The 27,356-nt window shown below is 42.9% G+C and overlaps 1 protein-coding gene across 1 annotated transcript; it reads right to left on the reverse strand.

Annotated features, from left to right (window-relative positions):
- Positions 1 to 424: 424 nt before the first annotated feature.
- On the reverse strand, positions 425 to 20,027 carry pkn3 (protein kinase N3). Its single transcript, XM_021601809.2, has 22 exons — positions 19,706 to 20,027; positions 18,600 to 18,879; positions 18,106 to 18,260; positions 15,972 to 16,101; positions 14,457 to 14,608; positions 13,802 to 14,024; positions 13,324 to 13,506; positions 9,873 to 9,982; positions 8,787 to 8,930; positions 7,970 to 8,045; positions 7,693 to 7,879; positions 7,310 to 7,424; positions 6,946 to 7,019; positions 6,699 to 6,774; positions 6,413 to 6,504; positions 6,077 to 6,253; positions 4,537 to 4,599; positions 4,162 to 4,238; positions 3,764 to 3,906; positions 3,350 to 3,457; positions 1,871 to 1,951; positions 425 to 1,773 (listed from the first exon to the last, which is right to left on the reverse strand). Exons 1-22 carry the CDS (start codon positions 19,724 to 19,726, stop codon positions 1,591 to 1,593), a joined length of 2,850 nt encoding a protein of 949 aa, XP_021457484.2. The 5' UTR covers positions 19,727 to 20,027; the 3' UTR covers positions 425 to 1,590.
- Between the last annotated feature and the right edge of the window lie 7,329 nt (positions 20,028 to 27,356).

Genomic DNA, 27,356 nt, shown 5'->3' on the forward strand with positions numbered 1-27,356 from the left:
TCAATCCGTATCGCTGAAATTCAGCTTTACAGCGTAATTGAAATTTAAAGGCAATGTTCCTGCGTTGTCGGCTCAAATCGGAAATGTACCTTTACAGCACGCTAATCTGTAAAAACAGATTTGCGTTGAGTTCCCCAACTCAAGCGTTAGCTTATCTTCTGTGCAATAGGAGAGCACTGAAAAACAGAAATAAGCAATAATGGTAATATGGACTACATTGGAAAATCATTCTGGCTCTTCCAGTAAAATTTGAAGATGAGTGATGTGATTTTATATACACTAATGTTTGGTCGAGTGCTGATTTCAATGTGAACTGTTTCTGAACAAAATGTATGCATTTTTATTTTATTTTAAATAATTTTAAAATGCAGTACTCCTATGAAAATGTAATTACAATGGTTGATTCTGAAAAATGCTTCAAGAGTCCAGTAGATATATTTATTAATTTACATTTCCTTCATGCATTGTAAAGAAAAACATACTTGTTTCATCTCTAGACACAGCATCTTTTTCATTGTAATTCACAGCATATATATTTTAGTAATAAAGCATGTATATTCATATGAAATACAATATATAAATGGCAATATACTCATTACTGGAATGGAATGAAAATGACTCCCTAGGAATACTTAAACTATAATCCTTCCAAAAAGTTTACTTACAATTACTATTTTTTTTAGAAAGATACTTCAGGATGATGTCAGTTTCAACATGACATTCAATGGCCTAAACCAGCCCAAGATGGACCCATGGAATAGGTTGATTTCAAAGTAGCACAATACACTTTTTAAACAGCTTCAGGGACCATTTCCTCCATTAACATAACATACACTAGCCTAGGAACGAATGGCGATTCAGTTTGGATTCCCAGGCTAAACATACAAACATCAGTCGCTACAATCAGTGTAAGATCCAAAACAGCAGTGGGTTTACAATAAATATATTTTTCTATCTTCATTTACAGCAAAGACTCTTACGAATGGAGTGTAGTGTTAGGAGGTGCAGGTCATGCATAACCTTCTAATTAGAACCAATTAAAAAACTCATTATTGCATTGGTGCAATGTTTGAAACAAAGTACTCTTGTTCAGTTTCACAAATTAATACCTATTGATTATTGTTGACATAGCACCAAAACAGTGGCATGTCAAGTATTGATTTGGCAATATCAATGTCGAACCTAGTTGATATACTATCAATATGGAGTGGGAACCTCACAGGAAAAAGAAAAAAGACCAGTACAGTTGTAATAAAAGTCAATGTTGAACACCAACACAGAGACACCGACATACCAATCCAGATTTGAACAAGGCAGGCTGAGTTCCCAGTTCTGATTGGCTGTAGAGGTACAGGTGGAGTTCTCATCACCCACGGAGCATATGAACAGTAATGGACCTGAAGATAAGATGGCTACCCAAGAGGACATCACGATAGCCTGTGTCGTCAGTACTCATTCAGCCACAGGTAGCCGTTTGACACAATGAAGTAAAGGAAACATCTTCAGTGGAGCAGCAACCGTTTTGGCTTTCAGTCCGGTCTGTCCATCCGTCAGTGTATGTTTAAAAAAGGTCAGTGCAGAGAGGAAAAGTCAAAAATCGGCAAAGATCTCCTGTTGGTCTGCAGTGAGAAAGTAGGGTGTCTGTGGGGGGGTGAGGACTGGCTTGAGCTTTGTGAACTCCTCGTCAAAGTTACTGACGTCCCCCGGCGTCCTGATGCGCGGGAAGAACGGAGGAACCACTTTTTTGTGAAGCAAGGCCGCCCAGTCCACACCCTGGGAACATTATACATCAAATGTACTATACCAAAATCTTGGCGATGTTCAACTGAAATTAAATTACACAAAAGCCCCAAATGAAGCTACTTTTTACCTGGAAGAACCTGTGTTTCTTGACCTCGTTGGCATCCGGCTCTCCTGATCCCAGCCTTCTCTCAGGGTTCTTTTGTAGAAGCTGCAGCACAATAGGAAAGCCTGGCTCAGTCTATGCCCCCCCACTATGCATCTTTGTATGTTTTTTTTCCCACTCATAGTTTTCCTTTTGTGTACTTGCAATGCAGTTTGTCGTCGATTCAGACAACGTAATATGATTATTTTTTTTATATAAAAAGAGGTAACCTGTATCCAGACTAGAGGTCGACCGATTAATCGGAATGGCCGATTAATTAGGGCCGAATTAAAGTTTTCATAACAATAGGAAATCAGTATTTTTAGGCGCCATTTTTTTTTATTTTACCTTTATTTAACTAGGCAAGTCAGTTAAGAACACATTCTTATTTTCAATGACGGCCTAGGAATGGTGGGTTAACTGCCTTGTTCAGGGGCAGAACGACAGATTTTCACCTTGTCAGCTCGGGGGATCCAATCTTGCAACCTTACAGTTAACTAGTCCAACGCAATAACGACCTGCCTCTCTCGTTGCACTCCACAAGGAGACTGCCTGTTACGCGAATGCAGTAAGCCAAGGTAAGTTGCTAGCTAGCATTAAACTTATCTTATAAAAAACAATAAATCATAATCACTAGATATTATCTAGCGTGTCCTGTGTTGCATATAATCTGATTGAGCATACAAGTATCTGACTGAGCGGTGGTAGGCAGAAGCAGGCGTGTAAACATTAATTCAAACAGCACTTTCGTGCGTTTTACCAGCAGCTCTTCGTTGTCCGTCAAGCATTGCGCTGTTTATGACTTCATGCCTATCAACTCCCGAGATGAAGCTCGTGTAACCGAAGTGAAATGGCTAGCTAGTTAGCGCGCGCTAATTGTCGTTGTGTTGCTGGTTCGAGCCCAGGGAGGAGCGAGGAGAGGGACGGAAGCTATACTGTTACACTGGCAATACTAAAGTGCCTATAAGAACATCCAATAGTCAAAGGTATATGAAATACAAATGGTATAGAGGGAAAGTCCTATAATTCCATAATAACTACAACCTAAAACTTCTTACCTGGGAATATTGAAGACTCATGTTAAAAAGAACCACCAGCTTTCATATGTTCTCATGTTCTGAGCAAGGAACTAAAACGTTAGCTTTCTTACATGGCACATATTGCACTTTTACTTTCTTCTCCAACACTTTGTTTTTGCATTATTTAAACCAAATTGAACATGTTTCATTATTTACTTGAGGATAAATTGATTTTATTGGTGTATTATATTAAGTTAAAATAAGTGTTCATTCAGTATTGTTGTAAATGTCATTATTAGAAAGAAAGAAATACAAAAATCGTCCGATTAATCGGTTTCGGCTTTTTTGGTCTTCCAATAATCGGCATCTGCATTGAAAAATCATAATCGGTCGGCCTCTAATCCAGACCTGTACAAGGCAGTATACTGAGTGATTGCCCACATACCTTCTGGGTGATGGAGACAGACTCTGGAGAGAGGAACCTGGGGTAGCGCACCTCATCATTCACTATGCTGTCAAACACCTCCTCCTCATCGTCACCAGGGAAGGGAGACTGCCACAGACGAGAGAGGAGAGAGAGAGCAACAAAAGCCCAACAAACCTCACTCTTTAGCATCCGAAAACATCTTAATTCTAGCAAGACCAATCATCAGAATCATACTTAATGGGATCCCAATATGATTGGACATTGTGAGCCAACTGACCAGAAACATCTAAACTCTATTCATTTCTCTGGACCAAACACGGAAATTCAACCAAGACCTCAAAATACTTTCTATATTCACCATAGGAGTGGACCTGTGAGCCAACTGACCAGAAACATCCTCTAGGTTCCATTATTCATCTCTATTTTACTGACCTCTCCCACCAGCATCTCGTAGATGAGGACACCCAGGCCCCACCAGTCCACACAGCGGGTATAGTTGTTGTCTGTCAGCACCTCAGGGGCTAGGAACTCTGGCGTGCCGCAGAACGTGGAGGTGCGGTCTCCATGACCCATACCTGCACACACACACACACGACAGGGAAAGATAACTTTTTAACGGGATTGGAGGGGTGTGCATCAAGACAGCAAGCTTGACGCTGTTGTCCCACTTTTAATAGTGAGGCGTTGCTTAGCCCAGGGCTAAAAGCAAATGACTGAACCAAAGTGCAACCTAAACCTAATAACACTAACTGTTCATTTGATAAATCAAGTGAGTGGGTGGGACAGTGGGTGTCAAAGGGACTGCCATAACCATAATGTACCGTACATACCTTCCTTGCACAATCCAAAGTCTGCTATCCTCACATAACCATCTGCGTCCATCAACAGGTTGTCTAGCTTCAGATCCCTGAGAGAGAAGAGAGAGATCAGTAACAGGTCGTTTAGCTTCAGATCCCCGACAGAAGAGGTGAGAAACATGACAGGATAAAATGGGACAAGAATCAATTGAACCTGTATATAGCTTACTTACTTTGAGTTATTATTTCTAAGTGTGTTTTTGTTGTACTTGACTTAATGTTTTATAGTACTATTGATGTTTTATAGTCTATTGATAACTGCATTGTCGGGAAAGAATGACCCACAGGTAGCTTCTTCGGTGTGTGAAGGCGGAGGGCTGGAAAGCAGTACTGAGAGAACTTACTCACCGGTAAACTATCTTGTTCTGGTGCAGAAACTCTAGTCCCAGCAGCACGCAGGAGGCATAGAACCTAAATAAGGCACACATAAAATGGTGATTTTAGATACATCAACTCTAAAGCTCGTACTCATTACTGTACACTTTGTATGAGAATTAGACTAGCCTGAATTATCTATTTGTAGTCACCGGTAGGTACAGTTGAAGTTTACATACACTAAGGTTGGAGTCATTAAAACTTGTTTTTCAACCACTCCACAGATTTCTTGTTAACAAACTATAGTTTTGGTAAGTCGGTTAGGACATCTACTTTGTTCATGACAAGTAATTTTTCCAACAATTGTTTACAACAGATTATTTCACTTTATCACAATTCCAGTGGGTCAGAAGTTGACATACACTAAGTTGACTGTGCCTTTAAACAGCTTGGAAAATTCCAGAAAATGATGTCATAGCTTTAGAAGCTTCTGATAGGCTAATTGACCACATTTGAGTCAATTGGAGGTGTGGATGTAGTTCAACGTCTACCTTCAAACTCAGTGCCTCTTTGCTTGACATCATTGGAAAAAATCAAAAAATCAGCCAAGACCTCAGAAAAAAATAATTGTAGACCTCCACAAGTCTGTTTCATCCTTCGGAGCAATTCCCAAAGGCCTGAAGGTACCACATTAATCTGTACAAACAATAGTACGCAAGTAGAAACACCATGGGACCACGCAGCCGTCATACCGCTTAGGAAGGAGACACGTTCTGTCTCCTAGAGATGAAAGTACTTTGGTGCGAAAAGTGCGAATCAATCCCAGAACAGCAAAGGACTGTATGAAGATACTGGAGGAAACATGTACAAAAGTATCTATAAGCACAGTAAAACAAGTCCTTTATCGACATAACCTGAAAGGTCGCTCAGCAAGGAAGAAGCCAATGCTCAAAAACCGCCATAAAAAAAGCCAGACTACGGTTTGCAACTGCACATGGGGACAAAGATCGTAAGCCCGGACCTCAATCCCATAGAACATTTGTGGGCAGAACTGAAAAAGCGTGTGCAAGCAAGGAGGCCTACAAACCTGACTCAGTTACACCAGCTCTGTCAGGAGGAATGGGCCAAAATTCACCCAACTTATTGTGGGAAGCTTGTGGAAGGCTACACAAAACATTTGACCCAAGTTAAACAATTTAAAGGCAATGCTACCAAATACTAATTGAGTGTATGCAAACTTCTGACCACTGGAAATGTGATGAAAGAAATAAAAGCTGAAATAAATCACTCTACTATTCTGACATTTCACATTCTTAAAATAGTGGTGATCCTAACTGACTTAAGACAGGGAATTTTTACTCGGATTAAATGTCAGGAATTGTGAAAAACAGTTTAAATGTATTTGGCTAAGGTGTATGTAAACTTCAGACTTCAACTGTACATGTTCCTGTAGCAAATGTACACGACCCTTGCACTATTAGCATATTTTGTTGCCTTACAGTCTGGAATTGCAATGCTTCACACTCGGGTTGCTGTCATAATGGGGCCTGTCTGTGTGTTGCGTAAGGCTTACTGAGCCTGTCTCTCAGTGAAGATGCTGGTGTGTATGTGGGTCATGAGGTCTCCCCCGGGGGAGTAATCCATCACAAAGCACACGTGGTCCGCCGTCTGGAAACAGCCGTGCAGATTCACCAGGAAGGGATGGTGGGAGGAGTTGATCGTCTCAAAAATCCTCTTCTCACACATTAGACTAAAATCACAGACATGTACACACAAAAGAACAAGCACAAAAAAATACATATATAATAATAATAATAGTATATTTTAGGTGGAACGCAACTGCTAGTCTTTCTATCTGGTCCCCTCAACCTGTGGTATATGTCTGAATCCACTCACTGTGCTCCCTCACCTGTCCACTTCATCACGCATCACGACGTCCCCTTTCTTCAAGGCTTTGATGGCATACAGTTTGCCTGACCTCTTGAACTCTGCCAGCAAGACCTTGGGGCAGTGGGAAGGATTTAGGTGCAACACAGTGAGAAGGTTGTGAACACCAAACAGAAGAAAACAGGGAAGAACTACTTGGACTTTTTGTTTTTCTTTGCAAAACGTTTTAATGAATACAACCCAGTGTAACTAAATAAAAAGTTCCATTCTTTAGGTATGAGGGCCTTGGGTTGTGAGTGTGACAGTACCTTTCCAAAGTGTCCTCGCCCCAGAACTGAGACGCAGTTGAAATCTTCCATTTGCATCCCACCATTCACTTCCCTCCTGAACACAGACCAAACAAGAAGGGAACGTGAAAGAGGAGGAGGGAGGGGGGTTAGATAACTAGGTAACAAACATCACTTCCAGTCCTGACAGGGCTTAAAAAATAAGTAGTGGATTTGGGTTACTGCTGTGTGTGTGTGTAGGAGGTTATACTGAATGAGAGAGAGATACTTAGGAGTAGGCTGAGATACAGTCTTTGGCTTGGGCGTTGTCCTGTTATCCTCCGTTGAATGACCTTTAGAGGACTATGGGAAGGAAGGGAGAGAGAACAAAAATAACCTGAAGACGGAGATATTTGATACTCCAAAAAAAAACCATGAAAGTGTACGAGCCCCTAAATGCTGTAGAAGTGCAACGTCACTGTGAAAGTGAGACCATGGAAACAGAATGTCTAGAACACAATCCTCTGCATGTGAGTGAAACTATGAGCAGACACTTTGTAGTACTCCTGAAACAAAATATTCTTAAAACTATTATATTAATATATTAACGCAATCTTAAAAATAAAAAGTTGTTTTTCCTGTTAGTCTACTACCTGAGAGAGAGTGGTTTGCCACATGGATTCTGATGCGAGAGTTTTCCCCACATTGTTCTGCAGGGAATTGTTGGGGCGTTCCTCACTGAAGTCCAATTTCACCACAGCAGAATCTCTACAATGACAGAACTAGCCTTCAGAAAACATTTCCATTACTGTAATCAATACCAGTGTCACATGCACAAGTATAGTGAAATGCTTGACATTCAAGCTGATCTAGGATCAGGCCCTCCCTGTCCATACTCCGGTCATTATGATCTTAAAGACAAAATTGATCCTATACCAGCCCTCCTACTCTGAGACTATTTGTGAATGTGGGCCACAAAATCAATGTTACAGTTGGTCTTTCTTAAAAAGGGGCCTGGGTGCACCCTCCAACTTACCTTAGAGGGGGGGTGGACTTGGCCATCTTCTCCATGGAGGGGGGCGAGGTGATGGCCATGTCAGAGCCCACCAGTGGGGGGCTCATGGCCTGCAAGGAACCATTGCAGGGGGGCAGGACGCTCATCATCAGACGCCCCCACGTGGCAAAGTTCATGTTCATCTGGGCCGCCCGCAGGAAATTCTTCCCTGAGAACGGGGTACGGGGTAAAGGCAGCTAAAGACAGTTTGATCGGTTCCCCATATCATGATATATTGAAAAATATCAGGAACATATACCTTTTTCTTTAGGGAATATGCGCTTCTGTCTCTGAAGTTTAGGATGCCACTCAATGACAGGGTTGATGAATGTCACCTACAATAAACAGTAAAACATAATGGTTAACTGAGGTTGTAGGATCAAAAAGAAAGTGCAGTGGTCAATGTTGTGGTCAGGTAACATAATCTAGAAGAGATGGTGTTGATTTCATATCAAACATAATGCATATGGTGATTGTAACAATTATGCTATTGCAGCAGACGACCACACCGGGTTCTACTCCTATCGGCTAAAAACAAGAAGAAGCTGCTCCATTTACATAAGTATTCAGACCCTTTACTCAGTACTTTGTTGAAGCACCTTTGGCAGCGATTACATCCTCGAGTCTTCTTGGGTACAACGCTACACACTTGGTACACCTGTATTTGGGAAGTTTCTCCCATTCTTCTCTGCAGTTCCTCTCAAGCGCTGTCAGATTGGATGAGGAGCGTCACTGCACAGCTATTTTCAGGTCTCTCCAGAGTTGTTCGATCGGGTTCAAGTCTGGGCTCTGGCTGGGCCACTCAAGGACATTAAGAGACTTGTTCCAAAGCAATGCAGATGTAGAAGCATGGTGCCTACGGAAAAACTCCCTAGAAAAGGCAGGAACCTATGAAGAAACTTAGAGAGGAACCAGGGTCTAAGGGGTGGCCAGTCCTCTTCTGGCTGTGCCGGGTGGAGATTATAAGAGTACATGGCCATTAAGGCCAGAGATCGTGACATATTACTTATTGTGGCATATATAATATTGACTGTGACAATGTCTTATTGTGATTGTGAAATAAGGGTGCTTGTTACCTCAGCGAACAGCATGCCCTGGGGTTCCAGGTAAAGACACATGCCGTGGCGCTGGTTGTCCAGGAAGTCCTCTAGACGTAGGAACTTGACCCCACACAGAGCCCTCCAGTCCCGCCAGTACACCCCAATCTCCAGCTCCCTGGACTGGAAACAGACTTTTAGTTAGTAATTTTTAGGGAAAGAAATGCAAATCGATTTGCAGGGAAAATGTTTACAGACTGCAACACCTCATCTTCCTCTACAAGAAATAACACTTAATCTTGTTAATCTTTAAAACGCCCCAGCCCGAGGCTTTCCGCAGCACAATCCAAAATACCAGTACAGCGCCACTCAGATGTGCCATTTTAAGACTCATAGTGGTCATCTATGAACATTTGAACATCTTGGCCATGTTCTGTTATAATCTCCACCCGGCACAGCCAGAAGAGAACTGGCCATCCCTCATAGCCTGGTTCCTCTCTAGTTTCTTCCTAGGTTCCGGGCTATCTAAGGTGTTTTTCCTAGCCCCCGTGCTTCTACACCTGCATTGCTTGCTGTTTGGGGTCTTAGGCTGGGTTTCTGTACAGCACTTTGACATCAGCTGATGTAAGAAGGGCTTTATAAATACATTTGATTGATTGATTGAGAGGATGGGGACAAAGTAGCGTGTGCCCTTGAGCTAGGAGCTGAAAGTAGTCTTCGAGCTCAACCATTGCCTCCAGAAGCCTGGCATGGGGCTTTGGTTGAGATTAGTGGAAAGTGTTAAAGGATTAGCAGTGGGATTGCTCACTGCTATCCCAATAGCTGAGAGTTGTTAAAGCCAGCAGACTCTCGCTTTAAGCATCGATGAGACACGAGTGCCATTGATAGATCAACTGTTTGGAAGTGGCGTACCGGTAACTTTGATTTTGAGATGTGCAGGGGACAACTGAAGGCTGGGGGTTCTCCCGATAATTATTCTTGCAATCTAAAGCAAATTTCCTGCATTTCTACACTATTTAACATGACTCATGGCACCAATAGAGTGTTACTTTGAGAAAATACAGTTTCCATGCAAAGGAATAGAACGTGTGAACTGCTCCTACTGGTGTTAAACAAAACACTGACCCGCTCCAGCTCGATGCTGAAGCTCTGGTCCCAGGCGTCCTTGCTCAGGGCTCTCCAGTGTGTCCGGCCCACCAACCTGTTGTCCACCTTCAGCACCGCAATGATCTCCGCTGTGGACAGCATACAGTGGGACAGATAGACAGTCAGTACACCTCCAGACACACACTAGCTGTCCCAGTCAGATATTGACTGGGATACTAAATTACCACAGCCAAAGATACTGGGTCTAATGATAATATGCCTCTCATTCCAAAGAGAATAGAGTCATATCCTTAGCTACTTTTCAAGGTGAGGATTTCTGCTCTTAGTACAGGCTATCTGCAGGTTCCATGAACTGACCTTTTTAAAGTGCCACTTGGAATGCAAATCAATACAAATGTTTAGGTCTGCATGCACCACACACACCTGCTAATATTCCTCTCCTAAAGTGAGCCAATATTGGCAATAAGTAGTATTTCAGGGCTGGCTATAGCCTACATAGCACACCTGCCTGATATGAGCTATTTTAGCAATTGGCATTCTCCTGTCGCCTAATGAATGTAGTAGCATAGTTGCTAGGCTATAGATGGCTGAATCATGAGGTTGCCCATCTGCAATGATTTAGGCTACCCATTAGCTAGATCACAAATTATGTTTTCAGAATTACCAATAATGTTATCAGCGTAGTATAACGATATTCAATACCCCTGTGAAAAAATGCCTTCAAGTCAAATATACAGAACTGTTACTGTATAAAAGATGTGGTCAACTCTCCATCTGGAGCGCTAGGACTGCTCAAACACACCCAAGTAAGCTTAACAAGGTCCCGATGAGAAGTTGTTTTGTAGAATCTGGTGTGTTAGAGGGGCTGGAACAAAAGTCTACACACCCAGTAGCTCGCTCGGGAGGTACCATGCTAAAACTGACTGCAACCAAAAAGTATAATAAAGCAATTCCCTCATTCAGTGAATCAGGTATCAAAGAAGCTACAGTTGAAGTCGGAAGTTTACATACAAGTTTGAATACATACACTCCACAAATTTCTTCTGAACAAACTATAGTTTTGGTAAGTCGGTTAGGACATCTACTTTGTTCATGACAAGTCATTTTCCCAACAATTGTTTACAGACAGATTATTTCACTGTATCACAATTCCAGTGGGTCAGAAGTTTACATACACTAAGTTGACTGTGCCTTAAAACAGCTTGGAAAATTCCAGAAAATGATGTCATGGCTTTAGAAGCTTCTGATAGGCTAATTGACCACATTTGAGTCAATTGGAGGTGTACATGTGTATGTATTTCGTGGCCTACCTTCAAACTTTGCTTGACATCATGGGATGATCAAAAGAAATCAGCCAAGACCGCAGTAAAAAAAAATGTGTAGACGTCCACAAGTCTGGTTCATCCTTGGGAGCAATTTCCAAATGCCTGAAGGTACCACGTTCATCTGTACAAACAATAGTATGCAAGTAGAAACACCATGGGACCACGCAGCCATCATACCGCTCAGGAAGGAGACATGTTCCGTCTCCTAGAGATGAACGTACTTTGGTGTGAAAAGTGCAAATCAATCCCAGAACAGCAGCAAAGGACCTTGTGAAAATGCTGGAGGAAACAGATACAAAATTATCTATCCACAGTAAAACGACTCCTATAATCAACATAACCTGAAAGGCCTCTCAGCAAGGAAGAAGCCACTGCTCCAAAGCCGCCATAAAAAAAGCCAGACTGCGGTTTGCAACTGCACATGGGGACAAAGATCTTACTTTTTTTTTTGAAAAATAGAACTGTTTGGCCATAATGACCATTGTTATGTTTTGAGGAAATAGGGGGAGGCTTGCAAGCTGAAGAACACCACCCAACCATGAAGCATGTGGGTGGCAGCGTCATGTGGGGTTGCTTTGCTGCAGGAGGGACTGGTGCACTTCACAAAATAGATGGCTTCATGAGGAGGGAAAATTATGTGGATATATTGAAGCAACATCTCAAGACATCAAGTTAAAGCTTGATCACAAATGGGTCTTCCATACTTCCAAGGTTGTGGCAAAATGGCTTGAGGACAACAAAGTCAAGATATTGGAGTGGCCATCATAAAGCCCTGACCTCAAGCCCATAGAAAATTTGTGGGCAGAACTGAAAAAGCGTGTGCGAGCAAGGAGGCCTAGAAACCTGACTCAGTTACACCAGCTCTGTCAGGAGGAATGGGCCACAATTCACCCAACTTATTGTGGGAAGCTTGGGGGAGGCTACCCAAAACGTTTGACCCAGGTCAAACAATTGAAAGGCAATGCTACGAAATACTAATTAAGTGTATGTCAACTTCTGACCCACTGGGAATGTGATGGAAGAAATAAAAGCTGAAATAAATCATTCTCTCTACTATTATTCTGACATTTCACATTCTTAAAATAAAGTGGTGATCCTAAATGACCCAAGACAGGGAATTTTTACTAGGATTAAATGTCAGGAATTGTGAAAAACTGAGTTTAAATGTATTTGGCTAAGGTGTATGTAAACGTCCGACTTCAACTGTAGCTATTTAATCCAACATGTTCAGGAACTGCATGATGGCTATTTTGATGCGCAATATGTCAAAATAAGATCCAGAATTATCAAGATATATTTTTGGGCTCTTTAGAGATGAATTTGCTTGCATGTTTTTGGTGCATATTGGCCTAGGCTATGCAACAATCTATCACCTGAGGAAGTAGGAACTCAAAACATTAGCTACATTGCTAACTCTAAATATGATATTGTTGCTAGATAGCATGCAATTGATCAAACAGTAAATGTAATGTACTACAAAAAAATAAAATTGTACATGCTACCTAGCTCTTTCCTCTGGCAACAGCCTGACTCACACACACATGTACACACATGTACACACACAGAGACATGTGGTTGGATAGCTCTCTAACAGGTGGTTGGATAGCTCTCTAACATCTTGAAAGTGTGAAAGTATTAGAGGTTTTTCACTGTGGAAGAATTAAGCAGCGGCACAATATAACGGGAACACTGTAGTCATCTCTGTCGCAGATTCTGAGAAACTTTAAAAACTCTATTTAAGACATTTTAGAACTTAAGGCTTTTAAATCAGACTCAATGACATGTGGACACCCTGCTAGTAAGTAAATGACCACTCCTCGTTCCTGAACGATATAAAAGTACGAAACATTTGCATGTTTTCCATGACTTGCATTTTTTATGGAGGTAATTAAAATGTAAAACAACATTTGCATAGGACTAAAGTCGGCAGGGTAGCCTAGTGGTTAGAGCGTTGGACTAGTAACCCGAAGGTTGCGAGTTCAAACCCCCGAGCTGACAAGGTACAAATCTGTCGTTCTGCCCCTGAACAGGCAGTTAACCCACTGTTCCCAGGCCGTCATTGAAAATAAGAATTTGTTCTTAACTGACTTGCCTGGTTAAATAAAGGTAAAATAAAAAATAAAAAAAATAAAAAGTCGACTCACTGGAGAGCTCATCGGTCTTGGTGATTTTGCCATTGGTGCTGCGTCCGGAGAGACCGGCCCTCATCTTCAGGGACTTGGCTTCGGAGGGGCTGCCGGGGGTGGAGGTGATGCAGGCCATGCGGCACCGACCTGGCACGGACTCCTGCAGGTCCTGGCAACCCATCAGACGCACCTCCAACCGACCTGGAGAGCGACGAGACAACATACAGGGAACATTAGTTCAGGCTTACTGCCCTGAGAAGGCAATTCAAACTCCATGTCCTTGGCAGAACTTTATACAAGGGCATATACACATTTTGTAACGGTATTTTCATGCGAGTAATTTCCTTTAGGGTGACATCAATATACTATACGATAACAAAATATTTTTAAAAAACTTACAAAAATAACACGAGACCAAAAAGTACCACACACACATATTTGGAATAGTTAACTAAATCAGGCCGCTATAGCATAGAGTAACAACGCTGTCCGTTACCTGTGAGAGTGGCAGGTTTGAAGAAGGAGGACGACGAACAGGAAGAGGTGGAGTTGAGGCGCTCCAGCTGCAGACCCAGGGAGGGCGAGGAGGCACCCAGTGTGAGCTCCTCCTTGATAACAGACAGTTTGGGGTGGTCCCCGGGCAGCTCGGCTAGACGGCGCTCCAGAGACAGACGCAGCAGGTCCAGCTTCTGGCTCGACTCCTGCAACCTTGTCTGGGCCTGGGGGACACATATACAGTCAGATACATGAGAAACACACTTTTAGATTTTCCTTGTGACCCACCAGGTACACATAACTAATGTTTCCAGCCAGGAAAACATTAACCGGAATCCTTAACGGTGAAACTGCCACGTCCTTTTTGCAATATTACGACAAAGAAGTTACTGCAAACAAATAACAATTTTTCCCCCTCAGACATCATTGCATAGAACGGCAACATAAGTACAGCATTTTTATTTTTTTTACCTTGATGCACAACGCTCCCCACTTCTGCTTCGTCAAAAAAACTAAAACAATAATGTCTGTGGGACGGACAGTGGTGCCGTTTCCCCCCTACTGCAGATTCCATCTTTAAGCTGCAACCCAAAAGGAATCAGACCTGTATTTACCAGATTTCCTCTAAAGACCTCAGCTATATCCTGGTGCCCTACCTCTGCCAGTGCGCGGCGGTCCTGCACCTTGCGCCCGCCCAGGTGCTTGACCACATTCTTGGCCCCCTCTGCCACGGCAGCCTCGATCTTCAGGTGATGCCGTAGCTCAGCCACCCGCAGCTCTAGAGGACTGATAGTCTCAGAGGGACGGCCTGCAGGGAGGGAGGAGGAATGGCGAGCATTTATTCACCAACGGACAAACAATCAAAAGAAGGGCACTGGAAAAAACACCAAATGTACAGTAACACATACACTACATGACAAAAGTATGTGGAAACCTGCTCGAACATCTCATCCCAAAATCATGGCCAATAATATGGAGTTGGTCCCCCCTTTGCTGCCATAACAGCCTCGGAAAACATTCCACTAAATGTTGAAACATTGCTTCCATTCAGCCACAACAGCATTAGTGAAGTCGGGCACTGATGTTGAGCGATTTAGGCCTGGCTCACAGTCGGCGTTCCAATTCATTCCAAAGTTGTTCGGTAGGATTGGTTTAGGGCTCTGTGTATACCAGTCAAGTTCTTCCACACAGATCTCGACAAACCATTTCTGTATGGACCTCGCTCTGTGCACAGGGGCATTGTCATGCTGAAACAGGAAAGGGCCTTTCCCAAACTGTTGCTACAAAGTTGAAAGTCATTGTATGCTGTAGAGTTAAGATATCCCTTCACTGGAACTAAGGGTCCTAGACCAAACCATGAAAAACAGCCCCAGACCATTATTCCTTCTCCACCAAACTTTACAGTTGGCACTATGCAGTCGGCAGGTAGCGTTCTCCTGGCATCAGCCAAACCCAGATTTGTCCGTCGGACTGCCAGATAGTAAAGTGTGATTCATCACTCCAGAGAATGCTTTTCCACTGCTCCAGAGTCCAATGGCGGCGAGCTTTACACCACTCCAGCCGACACTTGGCATTGCGCATGGTGAACTTAGGCTTGTGGGCAGCTGTTCAGCCATGGAAACCCATTCCATGAAGCTCTCGACGAACAGTTCAAGTGCTGTCGTTGCTTCCAAAGGCAGTTTGAGACTTGGTAGTTAGTGTTGCAACCGAGTACAGACTATTATTACATGCTACGTACTTCAGCGCTCAGCGGTCCCATTCTGTGAGCTTGTGTGGCCTACCACTTTGCGGCTGAACCGTTGTTGCTACAAGATGTTTCCACAATAACAGCACTAATAGTTGACCGGGGCAGCTCCAGCAGGGCAGAAATTTGACGAATTGACTTGTTGGAAAGGTGCCACCCTATGACAGTGCCATGTTGAAAGTCATTGAGCACTTAATTACGGGCCATTCTACTCCCAATGTTTGTCTATGGAGATTGCTTGGCTGTGTGCTCGATTTTATACACCGGTCAGCAACAGGTGTAGCTGAAATAGCCGATTTGAAGGGGTAATTACATACTTTTGGCCATGTAGTGTATAACCAAGACAAAGACATGGCAAAGGACAAACAAGCTCACACACACACACAACCTGTGTGTGTGTGTGTATATATATATATATATCTCTCACCGTCTGTCTCTGTGGCTTCCCGCTCCCCCTCTCTAGCTTGGGTGACTTTGACAATCTGCATGCGGAGCAGCTCAATCTTGGTGCGGCTGTCCTGAAGCATCTGCTGGGCCATGGACAGCATCTTACGGTCCTTGGGAGGGGAGACCACACAAAAAAATATCCAACTAGTGCACAAGTCAGCCATGTCCTGTACCTCACTTGTCCATGATACAGCAGCCCTTAACAGCATTGGCCACTTACAGCAGTCCTAGTGCCCTTGTTCATTGACATGCATGGTGCTATTTTTTATTTAACTAGGCAAGTCAGTTAAGAACAAATTCATATTTACAATGACGGCCTATGAACAGTGGGTTAACTGCGTTGTTCAGGGGCAGAACGACAGAATTTGACCTTGTTGCTGGATCGAATCCCCGAGCTGACCTTTCAGTTACTGGCCCAACGCTCTAACCACTAGGACACCTGCCGCCAACACCCATCTCAACTGACACGCCTTCCCTCAAAGTCCACGACAGCATGATGAATGGGGCCCTCGAGAACTCTGCCTTGCAAAGTTTTCATTGACAGCTCAGCCAACCCTTTACAAGCAGCCCCATTCCTCTGATGTGAACACTCTTGGGAGGTGTCCCCATAGAATTTCCAAAGTAAAAGCAAGGTGGTGTAACCTAGCCAATCCTTTCATTCTCATGAATGGAGAAGATGGGGAAAGGAAGCAGTGTAGTTACCGCTTTGTTCAGATGCTGCGTTAGCAACAAACCAATCTAAATTGCAATTCAAAGCAGGAAAGTGTGACAGGTGATCAACCTACTAATAAAGAAGAGGATCTCGTCTGCTTGTGAAAGTGAGGTGCTCTCTGCAGCACCACAGTTGTTAGTATGCAGATTTACTCACTGTTACAGTAAATCAGGCATACCTTACTCATTTTAGGAACTCATGCTGCAAATGTTAGAAATGAGCCCTCAGGTGTTTTACTGCTTGGCTGGAACAAAAGCCTGCACCCACACATAAGCCCACTTTTCATTTTTCATTAGTAGCACATTTTTGCTAGAATTTCTCCCTTTACAAAAGTCTAATTTATGAATGTCCTCAAGACCCTATGGCCATAAAACCCTTAATGTGAGGATTACAGCTGGTAATTGGTTATGGCTAGTGTTAGATTTTTAATCACATTCGTACAGAGTTTCACAAGCCGCTCTCTGGCCTCACCTTGAAATGCAAAGAGGTGTAATGGGTTCACACTCAAAAAGATGTTGCATAAAGCTTACTTCATTATTCAATGTTTTTAATTGTTTCCACTGCGTCGGGGATCGTGTACAGACGTTTCGGCTTTATAGCCTTTAGTGTGTGTAGGTACAATTTCCTCTAATTCATAACAGCATTTGTAAAGAATATGCGATATGTTACACACCCCCCCCCCCCACTCTTCACTGGCTAGCGACACAGACCACCATACTCGGTCCATCTGTCCCCTTCACTCACTCTTAACACTTAAGACACTCAGCTTCTCAGAACAGCAGCATGCTGAGATCATCCTCCTTCAGTCAACTTCATCCCTCCTTCTTGCTTTTCTCCCTCTGGAAACAGACTTCCAGCTTAACTCTGTGCCTGGAAGGACCCTGGCTGACTATACCCTACAACTACATTGGCTGGCATAGAGTCACATGGTCTGCTGCTGTTGCAATGCTTGGAGGAGAGAAGTCCACACATACACACCCTTCTTCTGAGCCGACTGGGTTTATGTTTGTGTGAGCATATCTCCAAGTTTGAGTAACTGTGTGTGAGTGAAAGTGAGTGACTGTGTGTGAGTGAGAGAGAGAGTGTGAGTGACTGTGTGTGTGAGAGAGTGTGTGAGTGACAGAGAGAGAGCGAGAGAGGTGTGCCTGAGTGTTCTTGAGTATGTGCATGTGGTGGGAACTCCATACACAAGCAGAGTCTAAAACGCACAGAGCAGTGGAGGCATAAATCACTAGCTGCCAGTGCAGAGTTCAACAGTGTGCCTACTGAACATTCAAAATGACAAAATAAATGGGAGTCTTGTGACTAATATACAAGCCACTACATTAGATAGCACCTTAGTGGCATGTGTTACATGGAAAGCTCATTTGACAGACACATTTACACTGTGCATGTGCCAAACCTTGACGGAGCTGCTGACGTAAGTCTGGATGATGTTCTCGGCCCCCTGCTTCACCTTGGTCTCCATGGTGAGCTGTTTCTTCAGGGCACAGATGCGCCCGGCAAGCGGGGATGTCACCTCCTCCCAGCGACATGGGTCAGGCGACGTGCTGCCATCTGCTTTGACAGAGACACAAGCAGTGAGTGACAGGACAGAAAGTTTGGGATACAGTTGCTGAAAAAGCTTATACAGTGAACAATTAGTCTTAGCCTATTCCTTGCAACAAAAAAGTACAATTATTTGATCCTACTGCTAATAGTATCTGTTTTATTGAGCATAATTTGCAGATTGAGCATAATTTGTCAAAAGTTAATATTGTCATGATGATCATCATAATCATGATTATTACTAGCCTGTATGTGTTATAAAGTTAACTCCCATGTCTATGGTCATTGTCAACCATAGAAGTCAGCTTCACAGAAAAACCCAGATCTGAGAACAGTCATGATTATTACCTGTGGGGCTGTCCTTCTGGGGCTTGGGGGTGATGGCACGGGTGTTGAGCTCCTGCAGCTCCCAGTGCAGTTGCTCCAGCTTGCGGCTCGACGCCCTCAGCTGGCCCTCCACTTCGGCGGCGCTCTTACGGTTAGTAACAGCCCGCCGCAGCCTCTCGGCCGCCTCCTTGATCTTCAGCTCCCGCTGGATCTCCTGCCTCAGCAGGGTGCGTGCGTCTTCCAGCCGCTGCTGGAACTCCGGGTCCAGTATGTCCCCGTCCAACCGGCCCGCAGGCAGGTGCTTTGGGAGGGATGGAACTTTTGATGAATGGAATGTGGCAAGTTGGCAACGGTTTATGTAAGAGCAAATTGCAACAACCGGGCCAATAAATGGCAATGTGTTGTGTTTGCATGTGGCACCAGTTTTTGTCCAATCAGAACATTTGTAGACGAAAGCTCTATAGAAGAACAACCCTCCCTGCCTAAAGGCTAAGGGAAACACTGAATCATCTGACCACACTTCTGACACACCCTGACATCCACCGGCCAAATCAGAATTAATACTGTAACTACTTATTTATGCTTTTTAGCACTGGATATTTCAAGAAAGGTACATTGTAGTTGGTGATGGAGCAGTGTTATGGCTTGAGAAGTAGAGAACCGAGAGTAGATATAACTCTCCAGCATGTCTGCCAATGGAGTTGATGGCTGGTTACAAGTGGAAAATCCCCTATCTGACTGTCAACAGTAACACCAACCTTTGAAACAAACAGGTTGATATAGTTTGCTAGCTACTTTGATATTTCCCAGGCTGCATTGTTGAATTATGAAAAGGTAATTAATAAAAGCTAAGTAAAGTGGGGAAACCAGTTTAACCAGAAACCCTTCATTGTCTGGTGCTATTCACAAGGATGTTTCACGAGACAGTGGTAGAAACACATCTTGATGAGAGAGAAACTATTGTAGATAGTAAATTGACGTCAGCTTGCTAGCAAGCTAGCCAACTGCTCAGCAAACTGAACCGATAAGAAAAGTTGAAGTTAGTTACCCATTGCTTCTTTCTACTAGCTGAATAACAGTTCGATAAAAGGCGCACAATTAGGCTAAATAAAACAATCTGTGCTTACCTGTAGTGTTAAACCTGCCATGTCAGACTCAAAATGTCAGAAACGCGATTATTGATTTCAAACTGGGAGGGTTGGGAAAATAGCCATACACTGACCACAGCTCAAGTCAGCGTCTCGTCCAGTTTCGCTCGAAAGAAACACAATTGAACAACTTTATAACCAGTTAAAACACCACGACCGACAACTAAAAGTTGTAAAAGTTACAAAAAGTGACCAAGGCGCAGTAAAGCGTTCGCACGTACCAGTTCCTCATCCATTGAATAGATTTGGTGGCAAAAGCAAACTGTCTGGACTTCCTGGCATTACACACGGCCGATGGTTTGAATAAACATCGACTCCTCCCCCTTCCAAAATGTCGATTGGCTGAATGTCCTGTCAACCAAAGCACAACCACAATAATGTCCAATCAGATCGTCTACCGTGCTATTTTGGATCATCCTTTTTGTGCACCTGCCAAGGTAACTATTTCTATGAAAACAAAGTTCTATTTACATCATAACAGATTTCCATTTAACAAAATAGCCCAAATGTGCTAGAAAAATGCAGTATTGTTTTCAATCAATAATTACTAAACTACTGGCACTGACAACTTGGATGGAAAATTAGTCCGCTACCATTATCGTGGATCGAGAGTTAGCCTACCTACAGTATATATACAAAAGTACGCGGACAGCCCTTCAAATTAGTGGATTTGGCTATTTCAGCCATACCCGTTGCTAACATATGTATAGAATCACGCGCACAGCCATGCAATCTCCAAAGACAATCACCGGTAGTAGAGTGGCCTTACTGAAGAGCTTAGTGACTTTCAATGTGGCATAAAATGCCACCTTTCCAAAAAAAATCAGTTTGTCAAATTTCTGCCCTGCTAGAACTGTACTGGTCAGATGCTCAGCCGCAAAGTGGTAGAACGGCACCACCGAGTGCTAAAACTCGTCTAGCCTCAGTTGCAACACTGCCTCTGGAAACAACGTCAGCACAAGAACTGTTAGTCGGGAGCTTCATGAAATGGGTTTCCGTGGCTGAGCAGCCGCACACAAGCCTAAGATCAGTGATCACCATACACAATGCCAGCGTCGGCTGGAATGGTTTAAAGCTCACTGCCAGTGGAAATGTGTTCTCTGGAGTGATGAATCACGCTTCACCATCTGGCAGTCAGACGGACGAATCTCGGTTTGGCAGATGCCAGGAGAACGCTACCTGCCCCAATGCATAGTGCCAACTGTAAAGTTTGGTTGACGAGGGATAATGGTCTGGGGCTGTTTTTCATGGTTCCTGCTAGGCCCCTTAGTTCTGGTGAAGTCTTAACGCTACAGCATACATTCTAGACAATTTTGTGCTTCCATCTTTATTGGTAACAGTTTGGGGAAGGCCCTTTCCTGTTTCAGAATGACAATGCCCCCTTGCACAAAGCGAGGTCCATACAGAAATAGTTTGTCGAGATCGGTGTGAAAGAACTTGATTGACCTGCACAGAGCCCTGACCTCAACCCCATCGAACACCTTTGAGATTAATTGGAACGCCGACTGCGAGCCAGGCCTAATCGCAGCAATGTTCCAACATCTAGTGGAAAGCCTTCCCAGAAGAGTGGAGGCTATTATAGCAGGAAAGGGGCGATCAACTCCATATTAATACCCATGATTTTGGAATGAGATGTCAATGAGCAGGACATGTCCACATACTTTTGGCCATATCGTATATCTAATATAACACAAAGAGTGTTCCATTAAAGAACACCCTAACGTAAACCAGGTAGAGTTTGGCGTACTTCAAAATAGCTGTGTTGGACCCTTTTTAATATTTTTACTAATGACCTAACACTAGTATTGAGTAAAGCCTGTGTGTCTATGTACACTGATGACTATACACGTCAGCTACCACAGTAAGTGAAATACCGGCAACACTTAAGAGCTGCAGTTTTAGAATGGGTGGCAAGTAATAAAAAAGCTATTCCTAAATATATATAAACTAAGAGCATTGTACACTGAACAAAAATATAAACGCAACATGTAAAGTGTTCATCCCATGTTTCATAAGCTGAAATAAAAGATCTCAGACATTTTCCAGAAGCACACAAAGCTTATTTCTGTCAAATTTTGTGCACAAATTTGTTTACATCCCTGTTAGTGAGCATTTATCCTTTGCCAAGATAATCCATCCACCTGACAGGTGTAGCATGTCAAGAAGCTGATTAAATAGCATGATCATTACACAGGTGCACCTTGTGCGGGGGACAATAAAATGCCACTGTAAAATATGCAGTTTTGTCATACAACACAATGCCACACGTCTCAATTTTTGAAGGAGTGTGCAATTGGCATGCTGACTGCAGGAATGTCCACCAGCTGTTGCCAGAGAATTGAATGTTAATTTCTATACCATAAGCCGCCTCCAACGTTGTTTTAGAGAGTTTGTCAGTATGTCCAACTGGTCTCACAACCGTACACCGTGTGTATGGTGTCGTGTTGGCAAGCGGTTTGCTGATGTCAACGTGGTGAACAGAGTGCCCCATGGTGGCGGTGGGATTGTGCTATGGGCAGGCATAAGCTACGGACGTTGTTAATTTCCCCCTCATCTTTCCCTTAAAGTTTCCTTAACTTTAAGTCAGTTGCACATAACTTTGTATGGTGAATGTCCCCCTTAAATTAAGTGAACAATTTAAGGGTGCCCATGAGGTCCCTTGCTCCTTAGTGGTGCGGCGGTTTAAGGCACTGAATCTCAGTCACTAGGGTTCATTACAGGCCCTGCCTGTATCACAACCGGCTGTGGTTGTCCCATTGGGTGGCGCACAATTGGCCCAGCATTGTCTGGGTTATGGTTTGGCCGGGGTAGGCCGTCATTGTAAATAACAATTTGTTCTTAACTGACTTGCCTAGTTAAATAAAGGTAAAATAAAACTCAACTACTTCATTCAGTATGGATATCAATGTAAACAACATTTGTGGAGGTGAATGTTGCTTTATTCTACTCTGGTTACAAAAGGAAAACATTGATCAGCTAACTACTTAGCTAAACAATGGAAGGTGCACAAACCTTGGCTACAAAGCCAGCTTGCTTGTTAGCGAGCTTGATGTACTAGAATGTAATATAAACAAGTTGAGAAAAAAAAGTAACAAGGGACATGGTTTATTATCTTAAGTAATTTGGTTATCCTGTCTTGATTGTAGAAGTTCTATTTTGCGATCTCACAAAATGAAAGCCATATCTTTTGATGTGACATTTAGTCAGTGAATCAAGCCGTCTCGATGGTAACCAGATACTCTTTCTAACACACATGCCTTCAAACTACTGTAAAACCCCTTAAGTATGCCCTTACCTAAGGAAATATTTGAGAGGCTCTATGCAACACCCTTAATAAATTCCCTTTAGGTAAGGGAAAATTATTCCTTTTAAGGGAAACACTTAAGATGTGTTATGCAACGGGCCCTGGCCCTTAAATGTACACGGATGGCTAATATCAGTAACATGCATGTCAAATCTCTCCTGGCTCAAAGTAGAGGAGAGATTGACTGCATCACTACTGGTCTTTATGAGTATTGATGTGTTGAAAGTACCGAACTGTCAGTTCAAACAGCTAACACACAGGTTAGACACCCATACATAAACGTCCCTTTTTCAGGACCCTGTCTTTCAAAGATCATTCGTAAAAATCCAAACTTCACAGATCTTCATTGTGAAGTGTTTAAACACAGTTTCCCATGCTTGTTCAATGAACATAAACAATTAATGAACATGCACCTGTGGAACGGTCGTTAAGACACTAACAGCTTACAGACGGTAGGCAATTAAGGTCACAGTTATGAAAACTTAGGACACTAAAGAGGCCCTTCTACTGACTCTGAAAAACACCAAAAGAAAGATGCCCAGGGTCCCTGCTCATCTGCGTGAACGTGCCTTAGGCATGCTGCAAGGAGGCATGAGGACTGCAGATGTGGCCAGGGCAATAATTGCAATGTCCGTACTGTAAGACGCCTAAGACAGCACTACAGGGAGACAGGAAGGACAGCTGATCGTCCTCGCAATGGCAGACCACGTGTAAAAACACCTGCACAGGATCGGTACATCCGAACATCACACCTGCAGGACAGGTACAGGATGGCAACAACAACTGCCCGAGTTACACCAGGAACGCACAATCCCTCCATCAGTGCTCAGACTGTCCGCAATAGGCTGAGAGGCTGGACTGAGGGCTTGTAGGCCTGTTGTAAGGCAGGTCCTCACCAGACATCACCGGCAACAACGTCGCCTATGGGCACAAACCCACCGTCGCTGGACCAGATAGGACTGGCAAAAAGTGCTCTTCACTGACGAGTCGTGGTTTTGTCTCACCAGGGGTGATGGTCGGATTCCCGTTTGTCGTCGAAGGGATGAGCGTTACACTGAGGCCTGTACTCTGTATCGATTTGGAGGTGGAGGGTCGGTATCATCGGACTGAGCTTGTTGTCATTAGAGCCATAGCGCCATGACTTGATGTAACTCTCTGCCATATCAAGTAACTCAAGCGAGTAGTATCAGATTTAAAAAAACAGATAAAACAACACCAAGGCACACTGTGAAGAGACACACACAAACACACACATATGCACACACTTTAACACACACTGTAGTTGTAGTATTTATGGTATGTGTGGATTTTATATTGTAAATTTGTAATAGAGTAATAAGTTAATGTCTTGTATGATGTATATTTTTAATGATGTAGGCTGTTGTGTTTCGGCGTGATGTAATTGGGGGGGGGGGCATCCTCTTCTGGCTGACTGAGCATCATAACCACTGGGAACAGAGGCAGTCCAGAGACACAGCGACCCTGTCCCGTAAACACCTCCCAACCACCATCCCCACTCACACTCAGACTGGAAGGAACCGGTCAGTCACAAGCAACACAGCAAAATACCCAAGGTGGAGCCACCACTAAATCATCCACCCACCCACCCAACTTCCCCAGATCTACACAAGTGCCCCAAAGGCAGAGGCAATGGGTTACCCCATTCTATTATAGAGGTTTTCCATTACAGCACCACTGTGTTGCCAGTCATTATGTTAATGTTTTTTGGGGGAACTGTTTTTCCATAGCTAGGGTTGACACTGAAGACTTATGAAGAGCAGAATCAACAACCTCTGCATCATCAACACAATTGCTTTGTGAGGTGGTAACAGTGGAAGGTGTTAGCCAATTATTTATATATACACTAGATGACTGATAGGGGGCACTGTATTGAAGCCACCTTACCATCTTGGCACTCCCCCACAATTGTAAAACATATTTTGGAAGCTATAGAAATGAATTTGTGTCTACATTCATTTTTGACATGTTTATTCTATTACACACACCTTAATGCATACTTTAAAAGTATATGTGAGCTAGATTACTAATGTTACTGTTCCCACTACAACAACAAATACTGGAATACATGTAATTTAGTCCTTAAAACATTGAATTGAAATACTGCAGAATTCCATTCATTCCAAGGGAGGACTGCTCCTACTGGGGAGTGCCAATATGTCCGACCGGTGACTTCCAAGCCTCTCAACGGGCAATACATTATGTAAATGCCAGCTGAAAAGTACCAGTGGCCTTGCCTTGGTCCCAAGTCAGAGCAGGTACACTGAGGCCATGGTCCAGCGATACACTAGCGCCGGGCTGTGGAAACACAAAAGTCTCAGCCTTTTTGGTAAAACAATTGGGTGAATCCCCATTATGTATCAGTATCAGAAAGTTTAGAAATCAAAATGTATTTACATTTACCCCTGTGCAAGATACACATTTGGAGATTGTATTTTGTATCATGCATGGCATATTCCCCTTAAATGATGTGTAAAGTTTGTGGAGGTGTAGGGCTGTGTGATGACTATCATCCCTTTGTCTTGAATTTGGTGGTCTTTCACAAGCCAGGTTGACCAATACTGACACCTATATGATATTCATAAGTACTGCAGGGTGAAGGCTCACTTTTCATAAGAGATACCGGCTCTGCCAGTAGCTTGTCTCCCCCACAAACACACCATAGCTGCCATCCTAGTGCAACAGTGTCAAACAAAGCAAAGTCTCCGTCTCACTGTAAATAGATTATTTGACACATTTTCACTATGTTCTTCTCACTTCTATTGTCTGATATACCATTTCTAAGCATTATAAAATATGTTGCAGGTGTCAAGTTTCATCCCATATGAAGTCTGTGCCTCCCTCCCACCATGTCAATGATGAGACCTGGTTGGTACAGGCTGGGATAGTCATTGATCCCCCATTTGCTATGCAATATCTATGTATAGTGCTTAAGATGTGAAGTGATTCAGATGTGGTCAATTCAAACCAGGACTCAATACAAAATGTAATATTGAGTTACTTTAAAACATAAGCATGAATACATTTAGTTTTAAATTCCTTCAACAAATATGTATTCTTCTACAAAAGGGACAACAATTGTTTTCAATTACATATTTTAATACTTTTCTAAATATAATCAGGATTTAGTCTGTATATGTTTTGTAAAATATTTTAGATTCCATGAATGAGCTATTTTGATTCAAAAGAGACCATCTAAAAGACTAATATATAGATACTATACATTTCAGCCTAAAGCAATAAACGGGGGGACCATGTGCAGTGCATTTCAAGTTTACAAAAGCGACAAGTCTGATTGCCTGCTCGTCAATGCAAGAGAAGGCGCTACATTTCAGGCAGTATGGAGTGGTATCCTTAGTTGGAGTACAATACTATTGACACAGCCTTTTCCATCCTCTTGTGGACAGAATATATGGATTCAGGCTCTGATATTTGCACTAAAGCAAAAGTGAAAAATATTATTTTTGTGGAGCTGTGCCAAGCAGAAAAAGCCTTTAGCCAAATAATGACAACCATGTGTCAACATGTTTATGCATATAATTTCCCCTTTATAAATACATGCAGTGAGAGGACAGTGAAGACTAGGGAAACTGACACTGCCTAGCGAACACTGGGAAACATTGACAGGGGGAATAATGAGAAAATGTGTTTTTCAGAACACTGAAAGCCCCAAACTACTAAATTCTCCCTGAGGATGGAACAAAATAAATGACTTAGACCAATTTCTCTCTCCATCCTCTGTAAACTGAATCCATGAATCAAAAAGTCGATGCATGGATCTCAGGTAAAATAAGGCCTTCAGCATACAGGACAAACAGCTTTTGAGACATTAAGCCTTACAACAAATAACATATCAGCCTCGATTCACGCTCCATATAACACTTAAAAGGTCCAATGCAGCCATTTTTATCTCAAAATCAAATCATTTCTGGGTAACAATTAAGTACCTTACTGGGATTGTTTTCAATTAAAATGATCAAAAATAAACAAAAATAGCTTCTTATCAAAGAGCAATTTCTCAAGAAAGAATTTCACTAGGACTGTCTGGGAGTGTTCTGACTAGGGAGGGGGAACTGAAAACTAGCTGTTATTGGCAGAGAGGTTTGGAACTCTTTATTGGTCTATTAACTAATTTACAGCATGGTGATGTCACCATGGAAGGCCAAAATCCATCCCACCAAAACAAACTGAAAATTCAGGCAGTCTTTTCAAACAGCTCTTATACTAACAGGGCATTATAATTTTCACAATTTCACAGTATTATTCCAACGTCAGTGTGGAAATATACATATAAAACACAAGAAAATC

This window comes from Oncorhynchus mykiss, chromosome 5 (genome assembly GCF_013265735.2).
Source record: "Oncorhynchus mykiss isolate Arlee chromosome 5, USDA_OmykA_1.1, whole genome shotgun sequence".
NCBI classification, from domain to species: domain Eukaryota; kingdom Metazoa; phylum Chordata; class Actinopteri; order Salmoniformes; family Salmonidae; genus Oncorhynchus; species Oncorhynchus mykiss.